This window comes from Gambusia affinis, linkage group LG05 (genome assembly GCF_019740435.1).
Source record: "Gambusia affinis linkage group LG05, SWU_Gaff_1.0, whole genome shotgun sequence".
In the NCBI taxonomy this organism is placed as follows: Eukaryota; Metazoa; Chordata; class Actinopteri; order Cyprinodontiformes; family Poeciliidae; genus Gambusia; species Gambusia affinis.
In genome coordinates this window covers 14,350,783-14,372,379 of record NC_057872.1, presented here as the reverse complement: position 1 = coordinate 14,372,379, position 21,597 = coordinate 14,350,783, and the positions used below count along the sequence as shown (strand labels likewise).

General features: G+C 35.8%; 1 protein-coding gene across 5 annotated transcripts; it reads right to left on the bottom strand.

Moving 5' to 3' along the window:
- Nucleotides 1-578: 578 nt before the first annotated feature.
- On the bottom strand, nt 579-20,237 carry LOC122831399 (FXYD domain-containing ion transport regulator 6-like). 5 transcript variants are annotated; one of them, XM_044117535.1, is made up of 10 exons: nt 19,996-20,235; nt 14,327-14,383; nt 14,175-14,201; nt 11,976-11,999; nt 11,755-11,778; nt 9,614-9,688; nt 7,928-7,964; nt 7,783-7,820; nt 7,650-7,674; nt 7,313-7,571 (listed from the first exon to the last, which is right to left on the bottom strand). In XM_044117535.1, the coding sequence occupies exons 2-9, from the start codon at nt 14,376-14,378 to the stop codon at nt 7,670-7,672; spliced, it is 282 nt and encodes a 93-aa protein (XP_043973470.1). In that variant the 5' UTR covers nt 14,379-14,383; nt 19,996-20,235; the 3' UTR covers nt 7,313-7,571; nt 7,650-7,669. The 5 variants fall into 5 exon arrangements, with proteins under 5 accessions (XP_043973468.1, XP_043973467.1, XP_043973469.1 ...); XM_044117536.1 differs by lacking the exon at nt 14,175-14,201 and having other exon boundaries at nt 19,996-20,237; XM_044117533.1 differs by lacking the exons at nt 7,783-7,820; nt 7,928-7,964; nt 9,614-9,688; ... (3 more) ...; nt 14,327-14,383; nt 19,996-20,235 and adding exons at nt 579-1,500; nt 1,609-1,646; nt 4,965-5,039; ... (1 more) ...; nt 6,469-6,519; nt 6,606-6,727 and having other exon boundaries at nt 6,915-7,571; nt 7,650-7,678.
- Nucleotides 20,238-21,597: the final 1,360 nt, after the last annotated feature.

The window sequence follows — 21,597 nt, the reverse complement described above, 5'->3', positions numbered from 1 at the left end:
AACATAAGGTAATGGATTGTGTATTCTGCTTCTCTGAAGCCTGGAGTACTTATTTCTTTGATAGGTCTATCTCCCAATTCAAAGTTGATTTCTGTGAAATCGTGAGTAAAAACTCTGGGACCATGTCCCTGAAACCTCTCTGACTTCTCTGGTTAAAACCCCTCACTGATACGATATCATAATGATACTCGGAGCAGCGGTTTTGCGATCAATCAGCACGTCTCTTCTTCTGTTAAGAACGATTGATTTTCAAACAAAAACCTATTCAATGGTTTGTTTTCTGTATTGTCCGTTGTGTTGTGTGTGACACTGGATGCATTTTTTTTTTTCATTATGGAAAAAGAAACTTTACTGTGTAAAACTTAAGAAACTATGACAAAGAATGTTTTTTTTTTCTCAAGGAGACATCAGACGAGTCAGCGCGATGACAAACTGATTCACTGTACATTTTACTTATGAGTCACAAGTAAAAGTAGAATAGCACTGTTTCCATAAGATTGTTTTTATGGTTGAGGGCAGGCTTTGAACAGTCCCATTTACATTTAGCGCGACAGATATGAGCAGGGTGGAAAATACACCATCCCACTGTAAGAGCTTTGTGAGGCAGCAATTTACACTTGTAGTGAAAGATTATTTATTTTTCAAGATCTCTTTTTACCCACCTACCTGTACCGATATGATGATGAGGATGAAACCTTGTAGCATGTCTAATGACAATCATTAAGTCTGTCACTCGTGTGTCATCTTTGACATTTCTCTATAGCACAAAGAAAATAATTAATCTTACTGCATGATTAACTCCATTTCAAGCAGCTCCTGACTAAGATTACTGTAAAACTATTTCAGTGACATATGAGGTAATATGAGTTTCAACAATAGGCAATATTCATTTAAAATTTGCCTAATTAGGTCTGGAAAAAAAAAAGGTCATTTGAATTTTTTTACTGCCTTAATCTGATTTTTTTTAAGCTGTTTTAACATCTAAGGCATTACAGAATGACTATGATTGTTATGCTTTGTGTTTCTATTTATTGTATTATTAAGCTATTTTCTCCATTTTCTCCCATGAAATGATCGTGGAAGACAAAATAACAAACATGTCAGAAAATCTTTTGTTGCTTTTGACCAACATGTGCAGTACTTACAGTGATGCAAACTGGACAAATGTATGATTTGTAATCATGCTGCCAATTTTATTACTCAACACAAATAAAATATATTTAAGACAAATCACATTTTCTTCATGTGTTCTGTTAAGCAGACTCTTGTGGATGGGATCATTTTTATGAGAAAATTTTTACCTAAGGTAACCATAAGTATAGGGATCAAATTAAGATGCATTGGATGACCCGGTTTATTGAAAATCCGGATGTCAGATATATTCTATATTTTTGCCAAAAACACATTACAAGAAAACATTGCTTTTGTCAGCAGGGGTCCTGTGACGGCACTCTTCCTTCGTAGGCATGTGCTACATTTTCTATACAGCTGGAGGAGGAACTGCAACAGAGAAAGAAATATGAGACAGGATGACAGTGAAAGAGCTCTTACTGTTGCATTTAAGCACAAAGTGGCTGTAAGCAGTCCAGCTCAGACAAAGTAACTCACCTTCTGTTTTTGGTATCTGGGTACCAGACGTGCTGGAGCTGGTATAAGAGGCAAATATGAAAATAAACACTTAATTATACATCATATGTATTTAATTTAATTTAACCCTTTCACGCATAGAGGTCACTACAATAGATAGAGGTTTAAAAAGAGCAAAGAAACACATTTGGGTTGGACTCTATACACTGCCGCCTATTGGTCAATTAGTTCAACTTCAATCTGACTTGGCTGGCAGTCAGACAGAAATTCTAAGTGACTAGCAAATACTTTGCTACACCTTTACTTTGCCATACTTTATCAACATGAAAAGTATTGACAACAACTATGAACTATTAATGAGTGGGGGTTTAAACAATTTGTTAAATGCGTTAACTTTCAATTTTATGTTGGTAGGAAATTTCACCTAATAATTTTCCCATAAAAGAGGACATCATGGCTCACTGCCTGTTTGTACTGTGTTTGTATTGTACTGGAAAATATTTGCACAGCAAGAGCATATTGTGTGTATTAGATCCTTCATTTTCAATATTTTTTGAAGATGAATTTAACGTCGCAACCCTTCATGTGCAATATCTGAGTGTGTGCACATATTGACTCACACACGTGTGGGTGGAAATGTGGGTGCTTGCCTGTGCGGTTACTTCTTAGTATTTACAGACATGCGTTTGTTGCTTTTCTGTTTGTTGCTTCAACATTAATCCACCAAGGACTATAGATCTAAATTAGCTTGATGTACAATCTGGCATGTCTATGGTGAAAAGCAATATTTCAAATAATAAATCAGCAAGGTTTCTTTTATTTATTATTATTATTATTATTATTATTATTATTATTATTATTATTATTATTATTATTATTATTATTATTATTATTATTATTATTATTATTATTATTTAATCCAGAGAACAATGTTTTTGTTGTTCTTTGGGAAATATTTGTCGTGGTCTGAAGTTGTGTTTCTTTTCATCATGCAGACCAGTATTACAAAATGGTAAAATGTGGTATTTTGGTGTATTATTTCAATGGTAATAGTTTTACTTTCCTCCCAAAGGCCTAAAATATGACTGCTATTGATCGCTCTAATTTTTCTTTAGACATGAATGTGTGCATGGTTGTTTGTCCTGTGTATCTCTGTGTTGCCCCCTGATGGACTGGTACCTTGCCTCCCATCCAATGGTTGCTATAGATATTGTAGGTTAGAGATAAGTTGGGGCTTGTGAAAAAAATAGTCAATGAGTAGATGAATGGATTTCACTCGGTGTAGAATATTCATAATTTTATATTTTTAAAGAAATATATTTTTCCTGTCAGTGAAAAGGTCTGATCAACATGTTTTAGGAAATGAGCTGCATATTTATTATGCAGGGCTTAAGTTGACTGAAACGACAGAGAAATGAAAAGTTCAGTGAGGTTATCATAATTCATGCTTGAAAGGGTTAAATTAGTTATTCTAAAACATACTTGTATACTGTGAAAACTGTGGCAACAACTTTGTCTTGAATTTGTCAAAGTGTGCACATTTTGAGAATTACCAGATCTAAAACGAGTTGGAGCCACAGGGTTCTGATTTATGGTGCTTAAAAGTTTGTAAACGCTTTAGAGATTTTATTTTTAAATGATTTGATTTGAAGAATTCGGTTTCACCTAGTTACTAGGAACAGACTCTGTCTCAATAAAATTAATTCATTTAATAAAAGAACATTTGCACTTTCGCCTTGTTAGAAGTATGAGTTTAATTCTGAGTGGCACAACTTTAAGAGTTTTTCCTTTTTGCATTAAAAGGAAAACATAGCTGCCTTGCTCTTATTCAGAACATTTTGTCAAGAAATCTTCAGTAGTTTCCATTTTTCCAGTTTTAGTTTCTTTACAACATTTCTGTCAGTCTGATGTCAGAAACCTGACTTTCCTAAACATTGCCTCAGTTCTATTTTTTGCACCTCACAAACTCAAGTCTGGTTATTCTTCCTTAGGAGTTTACCGGTTTAATTTAGGACTTTATTGTTTTCTGAGGGGAACAGTCCCAGTGAAGTGAAACATGCCTAAGTAAGTGACTTTTTCAACCATGTTTCATAGCTGGAATTTTTGTGCTGAAATGCAATATTCATTTCTTCATAAAAAGTCACTTCTCATTTCATCCAACTACATAATGCTTAGTTATAAATTTACGGTATCTTACAGTCCTTGGTGACATTTTTCACGTGCGGTAATCTCATAGTGATGTTTGTTGGTTGGTAAGTTCTCAGAAGGGTAACAATAGGCCTATTGTGAAGTCCCGAAGGAATTAATTTTACCTTTAGCTTAATTACGACAGGGTATTAACACAAGCAGTTACTGTAAAACAAAACCAAAACAAAAGAAAAAAGAAAAGAAAACGTAACAATATAATATGATATAATATAATATAATATAATATAATATAATATAATATAATATAATATAATATAATATAATATAATATAGTCACTTTCTTAAAATAGTGGCTTAAGTGATTTTTTAAATCTAAATCTTCTAAATTTGACAAAAAGTGGAAGTGAATTCTTTTCTTTTTTTTCTTTCTATAAAATAACAGCAGTATTTTATTTATATATAAGGGCTTCAAGCCTTTATATATATATAAAATCATTTCATACTACACCTTTTTGTCACTTGTAAAACCGGCTTTTATTATATTTCTGAAAATGTGATTATACTGTATCTTAGGCTTATAAAAACAGAAACCTTAAGAGTTTCCAAACTTTTAAGCACCATGACCGTAGACCAAAATGCCAAGTCCTTGTCCTCCTGAAACAGCAGCTCTTGTCTTTATTCCCATCTTGCCATTCAAGCAACATGCGATTAGCTGAGAGTAGATTTCCCACATTCACTACCAACACACAAGGAGGGTCTCTGCTTGAATGCATACATTTAAACAAATGCCTTTCAGGCCAAGCACTGAGATGGAAGGGTTAAGAAAGCATTAAAAAATGTTTTTTTTTTTTTTTTTCCTCTAATGGTTGTTTATGAACTCACTGATGTGATGGAAGTGAATTTTTGGAGAAAGCACTTATATTCAAGTGGCATCCAGGAAGGGAGAGGGTAAAATTGAAAAAAATCTTTTTAAGTTGTTTCAAGAACAGATTTTTTTTCACTGCATAGATTCTGTAGTCAGTTCAACATCATTCATACGACATGCACGGGCAGATCATTCGCTAAATCTAACTTAATTCTTACTTGGATGAGGATTTAAAGCATTTTGTGAATTTTTTGCCTGTTTGAGGAATGATAGATAAGTTACAGAAGTTTGATCTTTTATATATTTACTAAAGTCTCAGTATTACTGGCATATTTGAAAAAAATAAATAAATAAATAAACTTACTCAGGGCTATTAAAATGCCAGAGACAAACATAACGACAGCAAGGATGACCCCTGTAGTCCTCAGTGTCTCATAATCTGCAGGGGATAAAATAACAAATGACTTAAACAAGTAAAGATATTAATGTTAAAAATACAATGCAAAGGATTGGATGAATACATCTACCAAAAACATTTAGGTCCAATATACCACCATGAATCATGTTCATGATTCATGATGATAAACCTTTCCATTGTAGCTCTGGATGTAAGCTTATGATGATTGTCTTGCTAGAAGGTGAATCTTTACCAAATTCTCAAATTATTTGTAGATGTTTAACTGTTTTCTTCAAGAACTGCCTTTAACACAGAAGCCAAAAAAATCTGCTTTGTTGTCATTTGAGCACATCGTGTCCTTGTAGGTCTTTCCTGCTCTGTATTGATGCTCTTTTTCCCTGTTGCTTTTATGCAGATGACCATATCTTATCTTAGGTTTGTGTATTATTTACATTGAGATTGTGTAAAAGCTGGAGTATTTTTTTAAACTGCTGCATGTCTTCCCGCCTGGTGTGTTCCTGTGTCTTCATGGTGCTTTTTGTTCACTGATGTTCTATGACAAACCTCCAGTCTTGCTTACGGGCTTCACATTTCTATTATACCTTCCTTTCTTTTGGTCTGTTATGTAAAATACATGAAGTTTGTGACTATCATGTGACAAAATGTAAAAGAGTGGCATATGTTTGCATGTGCTGCAATCGGATAAAATCTTACCATAGTGAAAGTCACTTTGGTCTGGAAACACTGATTCTGTAAAAGAAAGACTCTCGTCATTTACAGATCCAGAACTGCTCATTTCAGCAGAGCAGTTTAAGGTTGTGTTGAAATTGAGCGGGGTCTTCTGTTCCTATGTCTGCAGACTTGGCTTCAACACATTTGGGAGCTTTTTTCTTGCCCTACACAGAACGGCACTCAATGCAGCATCTTTGCTCAGCAGAAAAAAAAAGAAAAAAAAGAAAAAGGGGCGGGGGGTTTCAAGCCAGCAGCAGCAGCAGAGACAAGAATATGGGAAAGGAGGGGGTAAGAGCTTCAACAGAATCAAGCAGTTATGTAATATTCAACAAGATCTATTATTACTAACGATTTCTTTTGCTGCCAGAATTCATAAACACAAAAGTGTTAGAGGCTGGAGATGCTGAAAATAGTATGTTTTTATTGAGCTCTCAGTCCCAAGTGGTTGAATTGGTATTTTATATGTAACACCACAGCTCTCCTACAGCTGTGAAACTATTCTGATTTTGCAGAAGTGCTAAAAACTGACCTTCTCAGTTTGGTAGTTTACTCAGGAACTTCCCTCATTGTGACACTGATCCATGCATCATTACTTTAATAAGCTTCCATCACTTTTGTAATGATCAAATATAAAGACAGGGATGAAACAAACTAAAATTACATTTTTTTTTCTTCTCCTTTAGTTCCAAAATATTTTTCTGAGTTCTAAATGATAAAGACAGAAGTAAAGAGAACAAACCCGCGGTGGCCATGGCTGCGATGCAAAGATGCTGAAGAGCTCTGTCTCCTTCTGGAAATTTAGCAAGTTGCTGGGTTGCAGTTACAGCCTGGATAGGGATGGAGAAACTGGGCAGTGCAGCAGGCAGAACATCTTACTGTGACTGCATTGTACAAGCTCAGCAGGCGTCCCTCTGGTGGTGATAATGAAAAACTGCATCCATCCTTCGCATCTACTGGTGCAATCGAGGGGCAATCCCAATAGTGATGAAGCACACAGGCTGCAGATTAAAGGAGACGGTTGCCCAGCCCGAAAAAAAAAATAATAATAAAAAAAGGGATATAACAAAGAGACAATATCAAACTACTTCAGTGGACTGTAAAGTCTTATTTTGTGAGCATTTTTAATTCATGGAAAAAATAGACTACAAAACATATTTTGTTTTGAGAAAATCTAAATATTTTTACCTATTTTCCAGCTATTAATGTCCAGAGAGATGAGTTTGCATTCAGTGAATGTAGCCCTTCCCACGTTCTCTGTAGCAGTGTTGGGGGAATACACCCGAATGCGGTATTTCCTCTTACAGAAGCTACCACCACACTAGAGTGTAAAGCTGCCATTTAGCAGCTTGAAAACCAAAGAAGGGTGCAATGTAGTTCTTAAAGAAATTTTTTTCTGAATGCTGCATAATGCAGTGAACCCTCCCACACTGCTGGTAGTTACAACTGCATGTGTAACTGAACAGTGTGCAGTGTCAGCAGAAACATGAGCGCTGCATACCAGATGGCCACACAACCAGTGTTCTACAACCATCCTGGTAAAAAGAACAACTATTTAGGATGAAATAAATCAAAGCAAACTTTTTTTTTCTCAAACATTTGCTTTATTATCTAGCATCTGTTTGAAAATCAGAAAGATAAAAATGAAAGTCTACTACTCCTACTGTATAAAGATAAAACATCATCTAGTGACAGTTATCGATGATAAAAACATAAAAAAGGAGGGAAAAAGAAAGAAACAACTGGATTATGTCATTTAAAAAGGCTCAACGCTGTCCTCTTCAAAGGATTGTTCTCTGCCGTCTTCGCGGTATTTGCTGCCATCTAGTGGCGGCAGTAGGCAAACTGCAGACGCAAAGACGTCAACTGAGTTTCATTTCTCATTTAAATCATCTGATTCATTGATGTTTTAGAGACATTTACCATTTTTTCTGTAGCCTCAGTTAAGCTGAAAAAAAAGTTTTTAGTCATTTAAGCAGTATAGTTTAGTATTATGTGTAATGTTACATATATGTCAGGTCATAACAGTAAACATTGAAGAAAAATTAAAATATACCTTTCTGGACAGCTGATTCAACTTCAGGATTCCTGGGCCTAAGGGAAATTCAGATAGGTGTTTATGTAAAAAAAAAATTGTACATTTGTACTTATTTATAATATGAAAACAAAAGCATATCTTTGTCTTATTTTGTGTAATTCACCTTGGCTTGTCACTCTTTGAACAGGTACACTTCCGAGCTGTTAAAAAAAAAAAAAAACGTGGGTACAATATTCAATATTCAATATTGCATAACATTTAAATTTACAGGGCTGTTATGAAACTTTGCCATTGCACCACCGTTTATGAAAAGAACTAGATAAAATTAAGTATTAAAGAACTCAGGATGTTCTGGGCAGCAAGTCTGGGATGCATCCCAGCTTTATGCTTTCTCACTGTATTTATTTTTTATTATTATTTTAGAATACCCTCTGACCTCTACTCCTGGAAACCAACTCATTTAAATAAACCATACCAATTCTGATATGAGGAGTTGCCAAAAATACAGACAAACATATACCAGAAGAATGTTACTGACATTTTTGGTTGGAGCGCAATGTTCTATTTGTGTGAACGAGTATGCACAGACTTTCCCCATCCAGTATAATGGATTTTTTTTTACCATTTGTGGTTTAGAAAATAACAATAAATTCAAATAGAATAGCTTTAATTTAATGGGAACTATCCCATCATGTGATCCTGAAATCCTGACAGCAAATGGAAAAAAATTAAAAAATGTGTCCTTTGAAACCTGGATGATTTCTGCACATCCAGTTCACAGTGAGAGGTCATCAGCTTTTGATAACCAAAGGAAACACTAGCACTGACGCAAAATCAAAAGTCGAAAAGTAAATCTAAAATACAACTTAAAGTTATTAATGGGAAAATCATGAAGACCAAGAGGGGGCACCATTGATGCAAGAACCACCACTGCTGCAAGCAAAAAGGAAATGAGGAAGGAAAATTTTAATTCAAATATGATTCAAACTGCCATTTTGTTTTGTTCAATTTAAATATTTAGATAGAAATAAGTGTATATTTTAATTCTGTTTTATGTTTCCCTTCCTTTACTTGCCCCTGGCCCATGTAATCCGATGACACACTGTCTAAAAAGCTCTTTAAATGAAAATGAGATCAAACAGACTTTCTTCAATTTAACAGGAAATCATATAGAAAATAAATCAAGCTTTAGCACCCTGACAGATGAATCTTAAACAGCTATTTTGAGTCAGGAATAAGATTAAAGTAGCATCCGTTTACCGACAAAAAGGCATAAGCGTCGCATTGTTTCTTCCATTGAGCTGTTACACATATGTAAATCTCATTAAAGCTTAGAATAATACCAAAAAAGATATTAACATAAAGATGTATTGGTTTTGATTAACATTTAAAGACAGATTAAATTAGTAGTTGATTAGATTAGTATTTGATGTTTCTTAGGCAGCTGTAGGTACCTACTGAAATTTTATTCTACCTTCCCAAAGTTTTCATAAGCCGGCTTTCTCTAAGAAATGTTTGAAACTCACTTTAGTCCCTGTAAACACAGAGGACGTGCTGCAGAGAGGTTGAGTCTGACTAAATTATTTATTGCTTAGTTATGGTCTCACATCTCTAGCTGGCAGAAGCAGCAGAATGAGCTGGCAGGTTGGAGCAGGTATTTTGAGACGACGCTATGAGTAAAAGAGAAGGGCAAGCTAACATGGCCGAAATGCTGCGACTGGCTGATACGTTCCAACACACACTTTCCAAGAAGTGTGTGTGAATCCCTGAGCCCAGAAAAAGAGTCTGCATGCTTTGTAGCATAATTTCAGTTTGATGTTTTATATCTGTTGCAAACTTGTATACTTACTGACGATGAGGAAAATGCCCAGCAGGAACAGAGCGATAGCAAAAACCAGGCCGCCGATTCTCAGAGATTCATAATCTGAAATAAAAAAAAAAGATAAAAAAAAAAAAAGAGAAATGTTGGAGAGATGCTTGCAAAGCTGAAAGGAGACATGCAGAAGTTTTTCTCCTAAGGACATAAAAAATAGACATCTTGAGGCATTTTCTAAGGCTTCGGAATAAAATTTTAATTGAAAAGCACTGCAGAGGTAATTTGCTGTCTCATAATGGTTTTGTTGGGATTTACAGTGCTCCCCAAAGAAAATCATGCACGCTGCAGACAGCACATCTGTAAACAAATTTCAAGGCTGGTGTCAAGTCTTGACTTTAAAAACAGTTGCAATCTCGTTTAGTTTGTTTTGCAACAGTTCTCTGGAAGAAGAGCAGAAAAACTTTCCCACGCATGCAAAGCAACCGATAGTGAAAACCCTGCAAAAACATATCCTTCTCAAAACAACCTTAAAAATGTATAAGTAAAATAAACTGCCATTAGACCCAGTACTTATAATCAATATTGAAGAAATATTGATTTAAAACTATCTTGTACACATTGGTGCACTAAGATTTTGTGTTTTTGCAGTGGATAACTTCTGCTTAGGGATGTGCAAGGCATGCTTTGGAAAATAAATAAAAAATTCTGATCCTAGGGTCACATTACAGTGGTCAATAAAACTGAACTTGGAAAATAATCAAAATGTAAAAAGAAAAAAATAAGTATTTAAATGGATTTTTTTTGTTATCTACTCTGTGATTTTGAGCATGTTTGATTTGTGACCTTTAGAAAAATAAGTGTCATCGCGCTTCTGCATGTCACAGGAGAAACGAGGGAAAATGCAAAAGAAAGTTGAGCAAATTTTGCAATTATCTTGGCACATTTCTGTGGTTACCTTACAGCTAGGCTGATAAACTGTTACGGGATGTGATGCTCTTAAAAGATCAAGGAGAGGAGGAACAAGGATCAGAACGTTCTCAGATGCTTAGCTGCAACTAAGAAACACTTTGCATATTTGCAATAACTCCATTGTGTAACAAAGAATAACAACAAAGTAGAAGATTAGCTCCACAATGCGGTCAAAACTGCTCACAGACTTCATGTTCCTCTAAGTAACAAGTACCAAAGTGAGAACATGAATACATTTCACACACACATCTTGTAAGGTGGCCTTCAAGACAACAAAAATATCTAAAAAAGGCATGTAGATTTACCTTTAGAACTAAATGCATTTAGTCATTCTCCACCACATAACTCTTTAAATTTGCAAACAGTTCAAATTTAGCCCCACCAAGAAATGCAGAATGAAAACACATCCAATGGCTGGCTGAGAAAAAAATCAAAGGTGCTACGGCTGATGACTGGACTGAAATTCCTTCAAGCTTATCAGGAGCTAACAGAAATCTTTACATGCATTTACTAACATGTCTGGAGCTCATCAGATACAGAGAGCAAAGGTTTACATAGTTTTAAAGACCACTGTGGTCAATAAAAACAAATCAACAGAATTATTTTAACTGGTCTTCCATATCTAGCTTTTGGAAAATTCAACAATATGAAGGTGTTTAAAACATTAGTTTAGGCCAAACTTTTTAGGCATTATTCTACAGTTTATTCATCATCTGTTATTTGTTGACATCATCAGCTAGCAATTTTCAAAACATTTTTCCATTTGTAGATGAATCTTGTGTTATTCATTTCCAATATTCTTTCCAGTAGAGTATGAATCCAGACTGATAAATGTTCTTATTGAGAAAAACAAAATGTAAACAACGTTTAGGCACTGTAGCTCACGCAACTGACTGATTTTTATTTTATTTTAATTTTTTTTTGTCTAACCTCAAGCATAAGCAGAAGGTAAAATGCTGGACCATTAAAACAGCTGAGATTTTCTTGTGCAGTGTGTACTGTGGCTGTTTTTATATTAAAATCATCAGACAGGATGTTAAGTGCTTCTTTTGGCTCTGCTGCAAAAACTTGCGCCAAAAGGTGAAAGTTTTCCATCACCTCTGGAAAAACGAGACCACGATGCACACTCATCTCGACTTCCCAGATGTTTCCTGAGCAGAGGGGTCGACTGTTAAAAGGAGAACCTTTGCGTGCTCAGCACTCACCATAATGAAAAGCGCTGTCGAAGTCTGGAAGGAAAGAAGACCAGAAGACAGAGGGGTAATGAATGAGAGGCAGATGTAACCAGTGACGCACTTCAGACTCTTCTCATGAGACGACAGATTTGCAGTTGTTTCAGTCCTTCAGTTGCTCACACTCCTGATTTAAATGGCAGCAAATTGTTAAGAATTGTACCATTTTATGCTTTTTCTTAAAATGTCCTCACCTTTGTCATCGTCTGCTGCTGAGACTGTAAAAGAGAACAGGACATATCAGGTGGAGGTTTAAGTACCTGTCAGCAAACTGCAGACGTGACAATAGCTCAGTACGCTTCACAAGGTACACCCCATAAAATTAATAGTGGCTTTCTTTCACAAAATTCTGTAGTTGTTCTAGGGATTTATGAGACAGATCAATGCAAAGTAGAGCATAATTCTGAACTATAAAACATTTTGTTGTGCAGTTCTGTTCACTCTGCGCAACTAAACTCCTAAACATGTTCAAGGGCAACAAACATTCTCCAAAGATAATCTAATTACTAACAATATCCAATTACAGCATAATGACCCAACCAATAGGACAAAGGATACTCTGGAGGAGATGCGGAAATCCACAATTCAGAGAGGTTTTGTGGATGTGATAACAGTTAGTAGTCCACCTCACAAATGTGGCCTTTACGGAAGAGGGCTGGACAGCATCAGGAAGATATATAATTGCAATTTGATTGCTGAAGGTTCAGCTAACAGGAAAGCAATTGTTCAAAGAAGGCCGTCACATGCCTCAAATCAAGTGTGGGAGAAAGCAAACATGTGAAAGAATCAATGCAAACATTACGTAAGGCTGAAAACTAAAACACAATGTATAATGCTGAACTCTCTGCACCGACCAGTAAACATGGTGCTGGCAGCATTATGATGCACCTGCTTTACTTCAGGAGGGCAAAGGAAGCTGGTAAACAAAGAAAGGAAGATGGTAGGAGCTAAATAAACAGTAAGACTTGAGGGAATTGTGAGAATATAATGGTTTAGCTAAAGTCGACTTATGTGCCAAAACTGCCTGGTAGATGTTTAGACCTAAATGCCACACTTTTCATACTTTTATATTAAAATAAAACCACGTGTTATTTTTCTTCCACTTAACAATTAAGAACTCCATTGACAGTTGGTGCACAACATAACATTCCAATAATAACACTCTTTTATTGTAGTTGTAGTATGATAAAAAAATGTGACAAGAGTATGGAAAACGCTACTCAGCACTGTATGTGTTTTCTTTTTCACATTACTGACTGAAGTTATTACAAAACAATCAACTCTTCAAACAGTCATCCATTAAAAAGGGGATCAGCATATAGCAACATTTGTAAAATTCTAATAAGATTGGTTTACCTCAAATATTTTTTTTGTTTTATTGCCCTGTTGTTTGTACTAGTTTCTCTTTGCCTAGCCTCCTCCTGGAAAACAAGACTTGCCTGGAGCCCAAATTATGAAATGTTGACAAAAATGAACTTAACTTGTTAAATCCCAGTTCTTACCTTACGTTTAGTGGCCTAACAGGAAACATGCACGGTTACTTAGCAACCAACTTAGGTTTATGGCAGACATAAAGCAGACGTGTGAACGCTAGCATGTAGACAAGAGCCAGATGGAAGAAGAGCTGGACAGATGTCAGATGTTTAGACCATCTGACATTTTACAAGATCAGTTAATACAAAGTTGTTATAACTAATATCATTAGACATTGTAAATCATATTAAAACTAAGTCCTGGGGTACAATTGGATATAGTATACTAAAAAGCTTATCAACAATTAATTTATCTGCACCGAAATAAATTTTTATATTAGAGTAGATTGCACTGATTTACATGCATTTTATAAAAAAGAAACAAAACACTGCAATCTGTTTACTGAAGAGGAAATTGTCCTGAAATTACCTCCGACCTCATTCTTAGACTAAATAAATCTAAACTGTTGGTATTTTTCTCTGAGGTGAAAAACATGTTTTGCTTCTCGACAGGCTTTAAAAAGTGACCTGCAGTCAGACACGAGACTGAGTCAAAAAATAAAGAATAAAATACTCAGTGCAGGCAAATCTGCTTAGCATCAAACCCTGCTGATGGTATGTGGAGCGCCTAGGGAAACCAGTCAGAGACCAAGATTTGTATTTGTAACAATGGAAAACCAGGCAGCACTGGATGATTGATTATTCAAACTGCAGAAACAAAACCCTTCTCTGGGAGAAAACCACAGGCGTAAAACAAAATCTCCAGACAAATAAAAAAACAAACTGAAAAGAGGGATGAAAAATGATTTACTGCAATTCAAACAAGTGGTGCTGTTCACAAAAAGCCAGCCGACGAAACAACATGAGGGAGTAAAGGCCATGCAATTTCAGGGAGGGGCCACTCTAATGCAGGAAACTCACCTACCACCTCCCTGCCAAACGCTGACCCTGTCATACACACACATCAGGAACTTAAAACACAACTACAGCAATGTGCTGCCGAATAACACGCTTGCACATTTGGGTTCGTAAGGGTCCGAACGCCAAAGCAATTATTGAAAATTCATTCTCACCGAGTGCAGGAGCCAGCCAAGAGCTGAACGCCACCACAAATACAAGATCCATTGTACCTGTTTGAATGAAAATAGAGGAACAAGTCAGGATTAAGGAGTCAGGTGAGGTTTATTTTATGTAGAGTTAGCTGATATTCTCTAGACAGCTAAGCAATGGCATGTTGCTCATAAGTTAGGTTTTCACCAAAGGCAGAATGCTGTGTATACACATATTTTATTAGTTTATATTTGAATTTCATACAGTCGGAAGAGGAAGGAAGAGGACATATAGTGTTCAAACCTTTTTTCATCCCCTGTGCTCTGATGCCCCTAAATGAATCCAAATAAAATCCCCTTCATAAGTGACCCAATTAGTAAGAAGAGTCTACTTGTTGGCAAAATAATCTTAGTATAAGATTAGACTAATATTAGTATAATCTTAGTACTAATCTTAGTAGTACTTAGTATAATCTTATAATCTTAGTATGAGATTATGCTAAGATTAGTATAATCTTAGCATAATCTCATACTAAGGTTAGTACTAACTGAACTTAACAGTTCAGTTAAGTTAGATCTTAACTGAAGTGTGTTCAGTTAAGATCTCAGTGATTTGTAGGATAACATCAGTGGTCAAATAGCATCATAAGACCAAGGAACACAGCAGGCAAGTCAGGAACACGATTGTGCATAAAAATCAGGGATAGGTTATAAAATAATACCCCAAACACTGAAAAGCTCATGAGACACTGTTCTATCCATTATCCAGCACAACATGGCACAACTGCAAATTAGGGCTGCATGATATGAGGAAAACGATGTACTTGTGACACGGTTGCTGAAAACTGCTTGAGAAATAATTGACACCAATTTGACCTTTAAAAAAGAGGAAAGCCATTGTTAAGAGAAATCTATAAGAAGTCCTGTTAACAGTTTGTCACAAGCCAAATGCGAGACGCAGTGCACTGATAAATAAGGCGCTCCAGTCAGATGAAACCAAAATTGATTTTTTTGACCTACAAGCAGAACATTTTGTGACGGAACACTAACGCTACACATCACCCTGGTCACACTATCCCTACATTGAAACATGATGGTGGCATCATCATGCCGTGGGTGATGGTTTTCTTAACAGGGAAAGGGAAGCTTTTTAAAGCTCCAGGGAAGATGGTTGGTACTAAATACAGGCAAGTCCTGAAAGAAAACCTGTCAGAGGCTTCACCCTCCAACAGGAGCATGACCCTAAACATACATGCAGAGCTAGTCTTAGATGATTTCAATCAATACATACTCACGTGTTGAAATGGGCAGGTAAAGGTTCAGATGTATTAACAGTTTACCTATGCTCTCCATCAAATCTAAATGAGTTTCCATCTCTGCATGTGCAAAGCTGACTTTGCGGGTGTAACTGCACCAAAATGTGGTTTCATGGATCTTTTTCTTGTTTTTGTTTTTTTCATTCTTCTTTTTTACACTCATTAAATACTTTTAGCTGTTTTATTGCATACTAGTAACATACATTAAAGTTTGTGGCTATAATGTGACTAAGAGTGTGAAATCATTTGTAATACAGCCACTGTAATGCCAAATTTGACATTACAAATGACATTACATTTCACTGGATCTTTGTGACATTCTCAGGGTTGAATCACTCAGAGGTATAATGTTACACAACATAAAATCATATCCTTATGAAGACTAAAGTACACTCAGTTATATGAGTAAACCTCACCTTTTCAATGTTTTAATTCCTGACAAGAACATAATGCTCCATCTTTGTAGACACAACATAGGAGGATCTATGCCTTCATAATTTGTTTTCCAGGCTATGAGTAGGAGAAGAGGATCTATTTTTGGCCCTGCATCTCAGAACATCTTCTTGGCAGCAGAGGGGTGCAACGAAAAGAGGTGTAAAGTTGCACTCGATATTTGGTTAGTGGGTTTCGCAGGGTCATCATCATGAGTGGGGGTAACGGGGGTGCTGTTTTTCAATCTATATATTATCTAGAACATTCCTCTGGGATTCTCTTACACCCTTAAGATTACAAGGAACCAGACAACCTCTTGCAATTGGACACACGAGCTGAAGAAGTTGTTCTCTTTTAGGAGATCACGCCGACTGTGATTTTGCCTGCTCCTCAGACCGATTATGCCAGTATGGTCCCGAGTCGTGGCAACACAAATGTAACACAGGTAGATATAACTTAGCTGTGTGGTTGAGCCATGAAATTAAACATTTTGCATTGGCGAGATCAAAGTGGAGCCAATGCTTCCCTCCTTGGCCCTGAGCACTGCTGCGGATTCATACACAACCAACGCGGGGGTGTGAACATCGTTCTGTAGTCAGAGAGAAAAATGAACGCTTCAAAGCCCCGGGAACAGGATTAAGTACAAAGACCTGCCAATCAGGTTTAATCAAACAAACACACAGCGAGCTATTCGAACAAGAGGCAATCCAATAATCTTGTTTGTTAGCCCTCTGAGTTATATAAAAGGAAATAATGGGGAGACAGTAAAAAAAACCAAAACATATAAAGCAGCACTTTAAGTGAAATGAACTGGATTATAATAAACTGGAGTTTACACAGTCATTTAACAGGTTAAAAAAATATATAGTTTGGTTCAGATTGGTTTTGTTAACACATCAGTTTTAAGTTATTTACAAGTATGACCTTAGTGAATACCAAAATTTTCAAGTACTAACCTAAGAGATCGATTGTTTTTTTGTTTTTCACAAAAGCATTCAAGAAAAAAAGAAAAACTATACATCTTTTCCATTGGTACATTATAGTTTGTTGATGGATTTAGGTTTGGACTTTAAAGTCACCTAAAGTTGAAATTTGAAGAGGGGATGTCTCTCAGCATCCCAAATTGTGAAATCCAACATGACTGCTGGAAATTTATCTAAAGTAATAACCTCTTCTATCTACTCATCTTATGGTTTCTTTCTCTTGACATCTTAATTTCAAAAGAAATTAAGATGTCAATTAGACTACATGCCACTAGTTATGTGATTAGAACATTGTTCATTTGGATCATTCCAAGAAACTCAAGCAAAATAACTTCAACCGAGAGTTTGAGGATTTTGGCATCGTAATAGTAGGATAAATGATGTGTGTTTTGTTTTGCTCCTGCGTGAATAATCAATATTTTTCGAAATGTTCTAAATCTGTTCTGGTCTGAGTTAAACAATGAACCTCATTGTTTAACTCAGACCATCATACAGATTTTTACTATTTCCTGACCAATAGTTGCTTTGGATAGCTTTAACCACTGACCCAGTTTATCTGATTTCCACAGTCAAAATCCCAAGAGGGAAAATCTAAAGTTTGATACTCACATTTTCTTTGAGTTCTATCAAATGCAACCCAAGCATCACCCTTGATATTGAGAACCTAAAGTATTAACCTAAGATAAATATAACAATGGCATATTTTTGTTGGCAACTTATTCTGTCAGGCCTACTACCAGCAAGTCTAGATCTGCTGTCAATCAACTGGCAACAAGCTGGGCTGTCCAGTGAAGAACAGCTGAATAGTGTAGAAGAAACATGACCTACAATTGTTTTGACGGTCTTTGGACTTGTGCTTGTCTTGTTATTTGAATTTAAATTAAGTTACGCTACACTGAATTAATCTCAGAAGTTGTAGCTCAGATCCAGGAATGATGTAAGACCTGAGGATAGCACATTCTACTTATAAGTAGAAAAAAACAGTTGCAATACTAATGATGCATTGTCTTTGCACTTGAAAGTTGATTTTCTCGAGTTTCTAGCTGAAACAAGAATGACCCTGAAGTCAGAACTGTAGACGGAAAAGTCCAAGCTTGCAGAAAAATTTATTACCAAAATATAGCAAATCTCACTGTCTCCAACAAACAAGAAAAGTTCTCAAATCAGATATCACATCACGCCCAGCTGGGCTTTTTAAGACAACTTGAATGTATCAAAAATTATATTAGCAGAAAAACCCTGTAAAAATGCTAATTTCTTTATGTTTCAAAAACAAATGGAACATGTAAGAAAGACTATCCTACAGCACCGAGCCACTTATTAATGAAATAAAGGATATATAATTCTAGAAAAGTACCCAGATCCAGCTCCAGAGGAATTTAGGTGTGGCAAGGGGGCAATGGCTTATCTTGGGGGCACAGTAAACAGAACCTTAAATACATAAACATATGTTTCTGTAACCTTTGAAATAAAAAAAAACAAAACATGTTTATTAATACAAAAGCAATGACAATGACATGTAGAAAAGGCTGAGAAATTATGCTAAGATTCACATAAACATTAGCTCAATACATTGCTGAAATCTAAAAATGTTTTCAATCTCTTTTATTTAAATGCAAAATCAATCTGCCCGAGGAAGAGTAGGCTAGTTCAAAATAGTCAAGTAAGAGTAAAAATCATAGGAAAGTAAAACTATTCACATAAGAGTTTTTTTCTCCTCTGTTTTTCAAAAATTTACTCAAGTAAAAGTAACCAGAAATAAATACCGACCTCTGAACACAGAAAACGAATTAGGTTATTCTGGTTAACAAGCTTGATGTCCTGGCATAACTAATCGTTATTTAGCATGCAGCATTAGAACTTACTCCGCTAACTTATTAAACCAGTGCAAAATTGGCTTTGCCTTTTGCTGGCTTGTTGCCATGACGTTTACACACACAGATGTGCAGCTTTGCACAGCGGCAGGTTTCCAAACCGAGCTAGGAGAAATACAAAGTCTGTAGCTGTTTTATTCTTTGAATAATTGCCACATGATCTTGCTGTAATTCGAAAGTTATTGTATTGCTCTTTTAGCTGTAATCATTTTGACTTACAACTCTCAAAATTTAACCAACCCTCCTGCAATAAAAATATTTTGTTTCACGAGTTTAATCTTCTCTTAACATCACTCATGCCCCAGCTTTGTGCTAAAAATATCAATAAATAATAATAATAATATATATATATATATATATATATATATATATATATATATATATATATATATATATATATATATATATATATATATATATATATATATATATATATATATATATATATATATATATATAAAAAAACAATAAATAAAAATAAATAAAAAAATCTCTGGAACCTGAATCCATCACTTAAATTTAGACCATTTTCCTGCCTGTTTTCAGACCGTGAAGAGTAGCCCTCTTTTTCTGGTTTGCGTCGTTGTTATCGCTTATTACCGCGATACTTTGCGTGAGAAGAAGTCTCCCCCAGCACCTTCGAAAGTAAACTAAAGTTGCGGTGTGGAAGCATGAGGACAAGTTCCATTAAAGTTGAGAAATTACTGTTCTTGACATAAAAGTTCTGCAAAATATGGGAAAATATAACTTTAGACCTAAAATCACACAGGAAATTGCGAACAGATGTATCAAACACGAGCATGTGTACTTGTAACCGAATCAGATATCTCGTAGTAGTTAGACAGGGTTATATTTACACAGAGGAGGTTTTTCTAGTTGAGGGATGGAAGTTGTGACCTGGTGATTTAAGAAAACAAACAAACAAACAAAAACCCCTCAATACTAGGATATCTCATAAGGCTGCTGTTATGGAAAGGGTTTGTTTTTAATTTTTCTTGTTAGCCTATAGCAGAATCAATTGGACTGCAAGTTAAATGCAAAAGACTCAGTTAAAATTTTCATGAATCTGTTCCATAAAATCCACTTACCGCACACCGGCCGCTTGTAACTGTAAGATCCTCAGTAAATCAAACTTCCCAAGAAAGTTTCCCACTCAGTTGTTGCTTGAGCCAAGATAACCAAATATAGGCCTATACAAAAACTAGCTAATGAAAAATAAATAATGGACTAACTTAAAATTAATGGCTCTGTTGCATGCTACATATGTAAGTCTGGGCTCTTCTGCACAACTTAGTCCAGATCTGCTCTGTCTTGGATTTTTGTCTCAGGAATGAAGTAGAGGAGGGGGCGGGGTGCCACTGAAGTTACTCCCAAAAATTACCCTGAGCTGCCCTGCACTGTTGAACAACATAACCACAGCTACATACCACTGTGTTCCTGTGCTGTATATGTATTTTTATTTGCTGGAAAACAAAACTTTGTTGCCTGCAGAGATATTAAAATATAACATCATAATGAGCTGTGATCGTTCTCTCTGCTCCCTATAGGCAAATTTAAGAGACCTTAAGCAGAGTAGAACAGTAAGCATGTTGTACTGTGGAGTAATTTACTGGCTCTGGGGGAGAAGCTTGGTGCTGTGAAGCCAAAGCATAAACAGAGAAGTGCTTTCAGGGCCATAGCAGTCTGTCACAGGGGCAGTATAAAAACAGTCCTCATAAGGTTGCTTTAGCAAACAACCTAAAAAAAATAGAAAAGAAAAACTGATAGATTCCTTTCCAAGTGAGCAAAAACAATGCTGATCCAAACTGGAAACAGACCCTTGCCTCATTATGGTTGGTCAGCAGAACATCCCATAGTTGGTATTTATTTCCACATTCCCTCTTTCTACAAGGACCTTGTGTTTTATTATTTGTTGGTGATGAAATTTCTCTTTCCTGATATGCCAACTGCAGCAGAGGCCACTGACAAAAAAATGCATTTGCAAAGTATTCAGACTCCTTGGACTTCTTTAAATTCCACCACTGTACAACCATGAACCTCCACCACAATTTATATGTGCATAAAGCACTTAACCACATAAATTTTATTGGTCACATTAAGATTTTTTGACTTTGTCAGAAACCTTGGAATTACCAAAATAAAGCCAAAACATCCAGCTTCCTTCTAAATAGAGAATCAGTGACAGTCATCAGAATGACCCCTGGGGTTACAAGATTCATTGTGAGAAGAATTGTGAAATCAAGACATGCTTTTTGATCATGCCACTGCCACTAAAAAGGTTAGAATTGCAATAACAAACCTAGAAGGACAAAAAGTCAGAAGGATTGATTTTTGAAGAGGAATACTGGTCTCTGTATATTGATGTTCTTCTTCTTGCTGGATTACACAGATCCAGCATCGAGACCACTGAATACCTCTGGGACGCATCATCTGGTAGAAGAATTTTCAGAGTAGCAATGTCACTTTAGACCATTTGAATCATCTCAAGAATCCTCAGATTTGAAAAAGTTTTCTCCTGTAAGGGATGATTGTGAGATGGGTGCAGCTTCAGGTGCTCAGTCCAAGGTAACCAATAGCAATATGCCCTTCATTCATGTATTTATATTATTTCACTACAAATAAAAGAAAGTTGTTGCTTTTTCTTAAAGACATCAAGAAGTCAATTCCTACTCTAACACCATAGACGTTAC

Excerpts from the sequence above, each read along its gene's own strand:
- LOC122831399 (XM_044117532.1), bottom strand. The coding sequence starts at position 6,666 with ATGCAGTTTTTCATTATCACCACCAGAGGGACGCCTGCTGAGCTTGTA. Across the intron at positions 5,040-5,711 it reads CCAAAGTGACTTTCACTATG|ATTATGAGACACTGAGGACT; the intron begins GTAAGATTTTAT and ends TATCCCCTGCAG. Across the intron at positions 1,647-4,964 it reads TGGCATTTTAATAGCCCTGA|CTCCAGCACGTCTGGTACCC; the intron begins GTAAGTTTATTT and ends CTCTTATACCAG.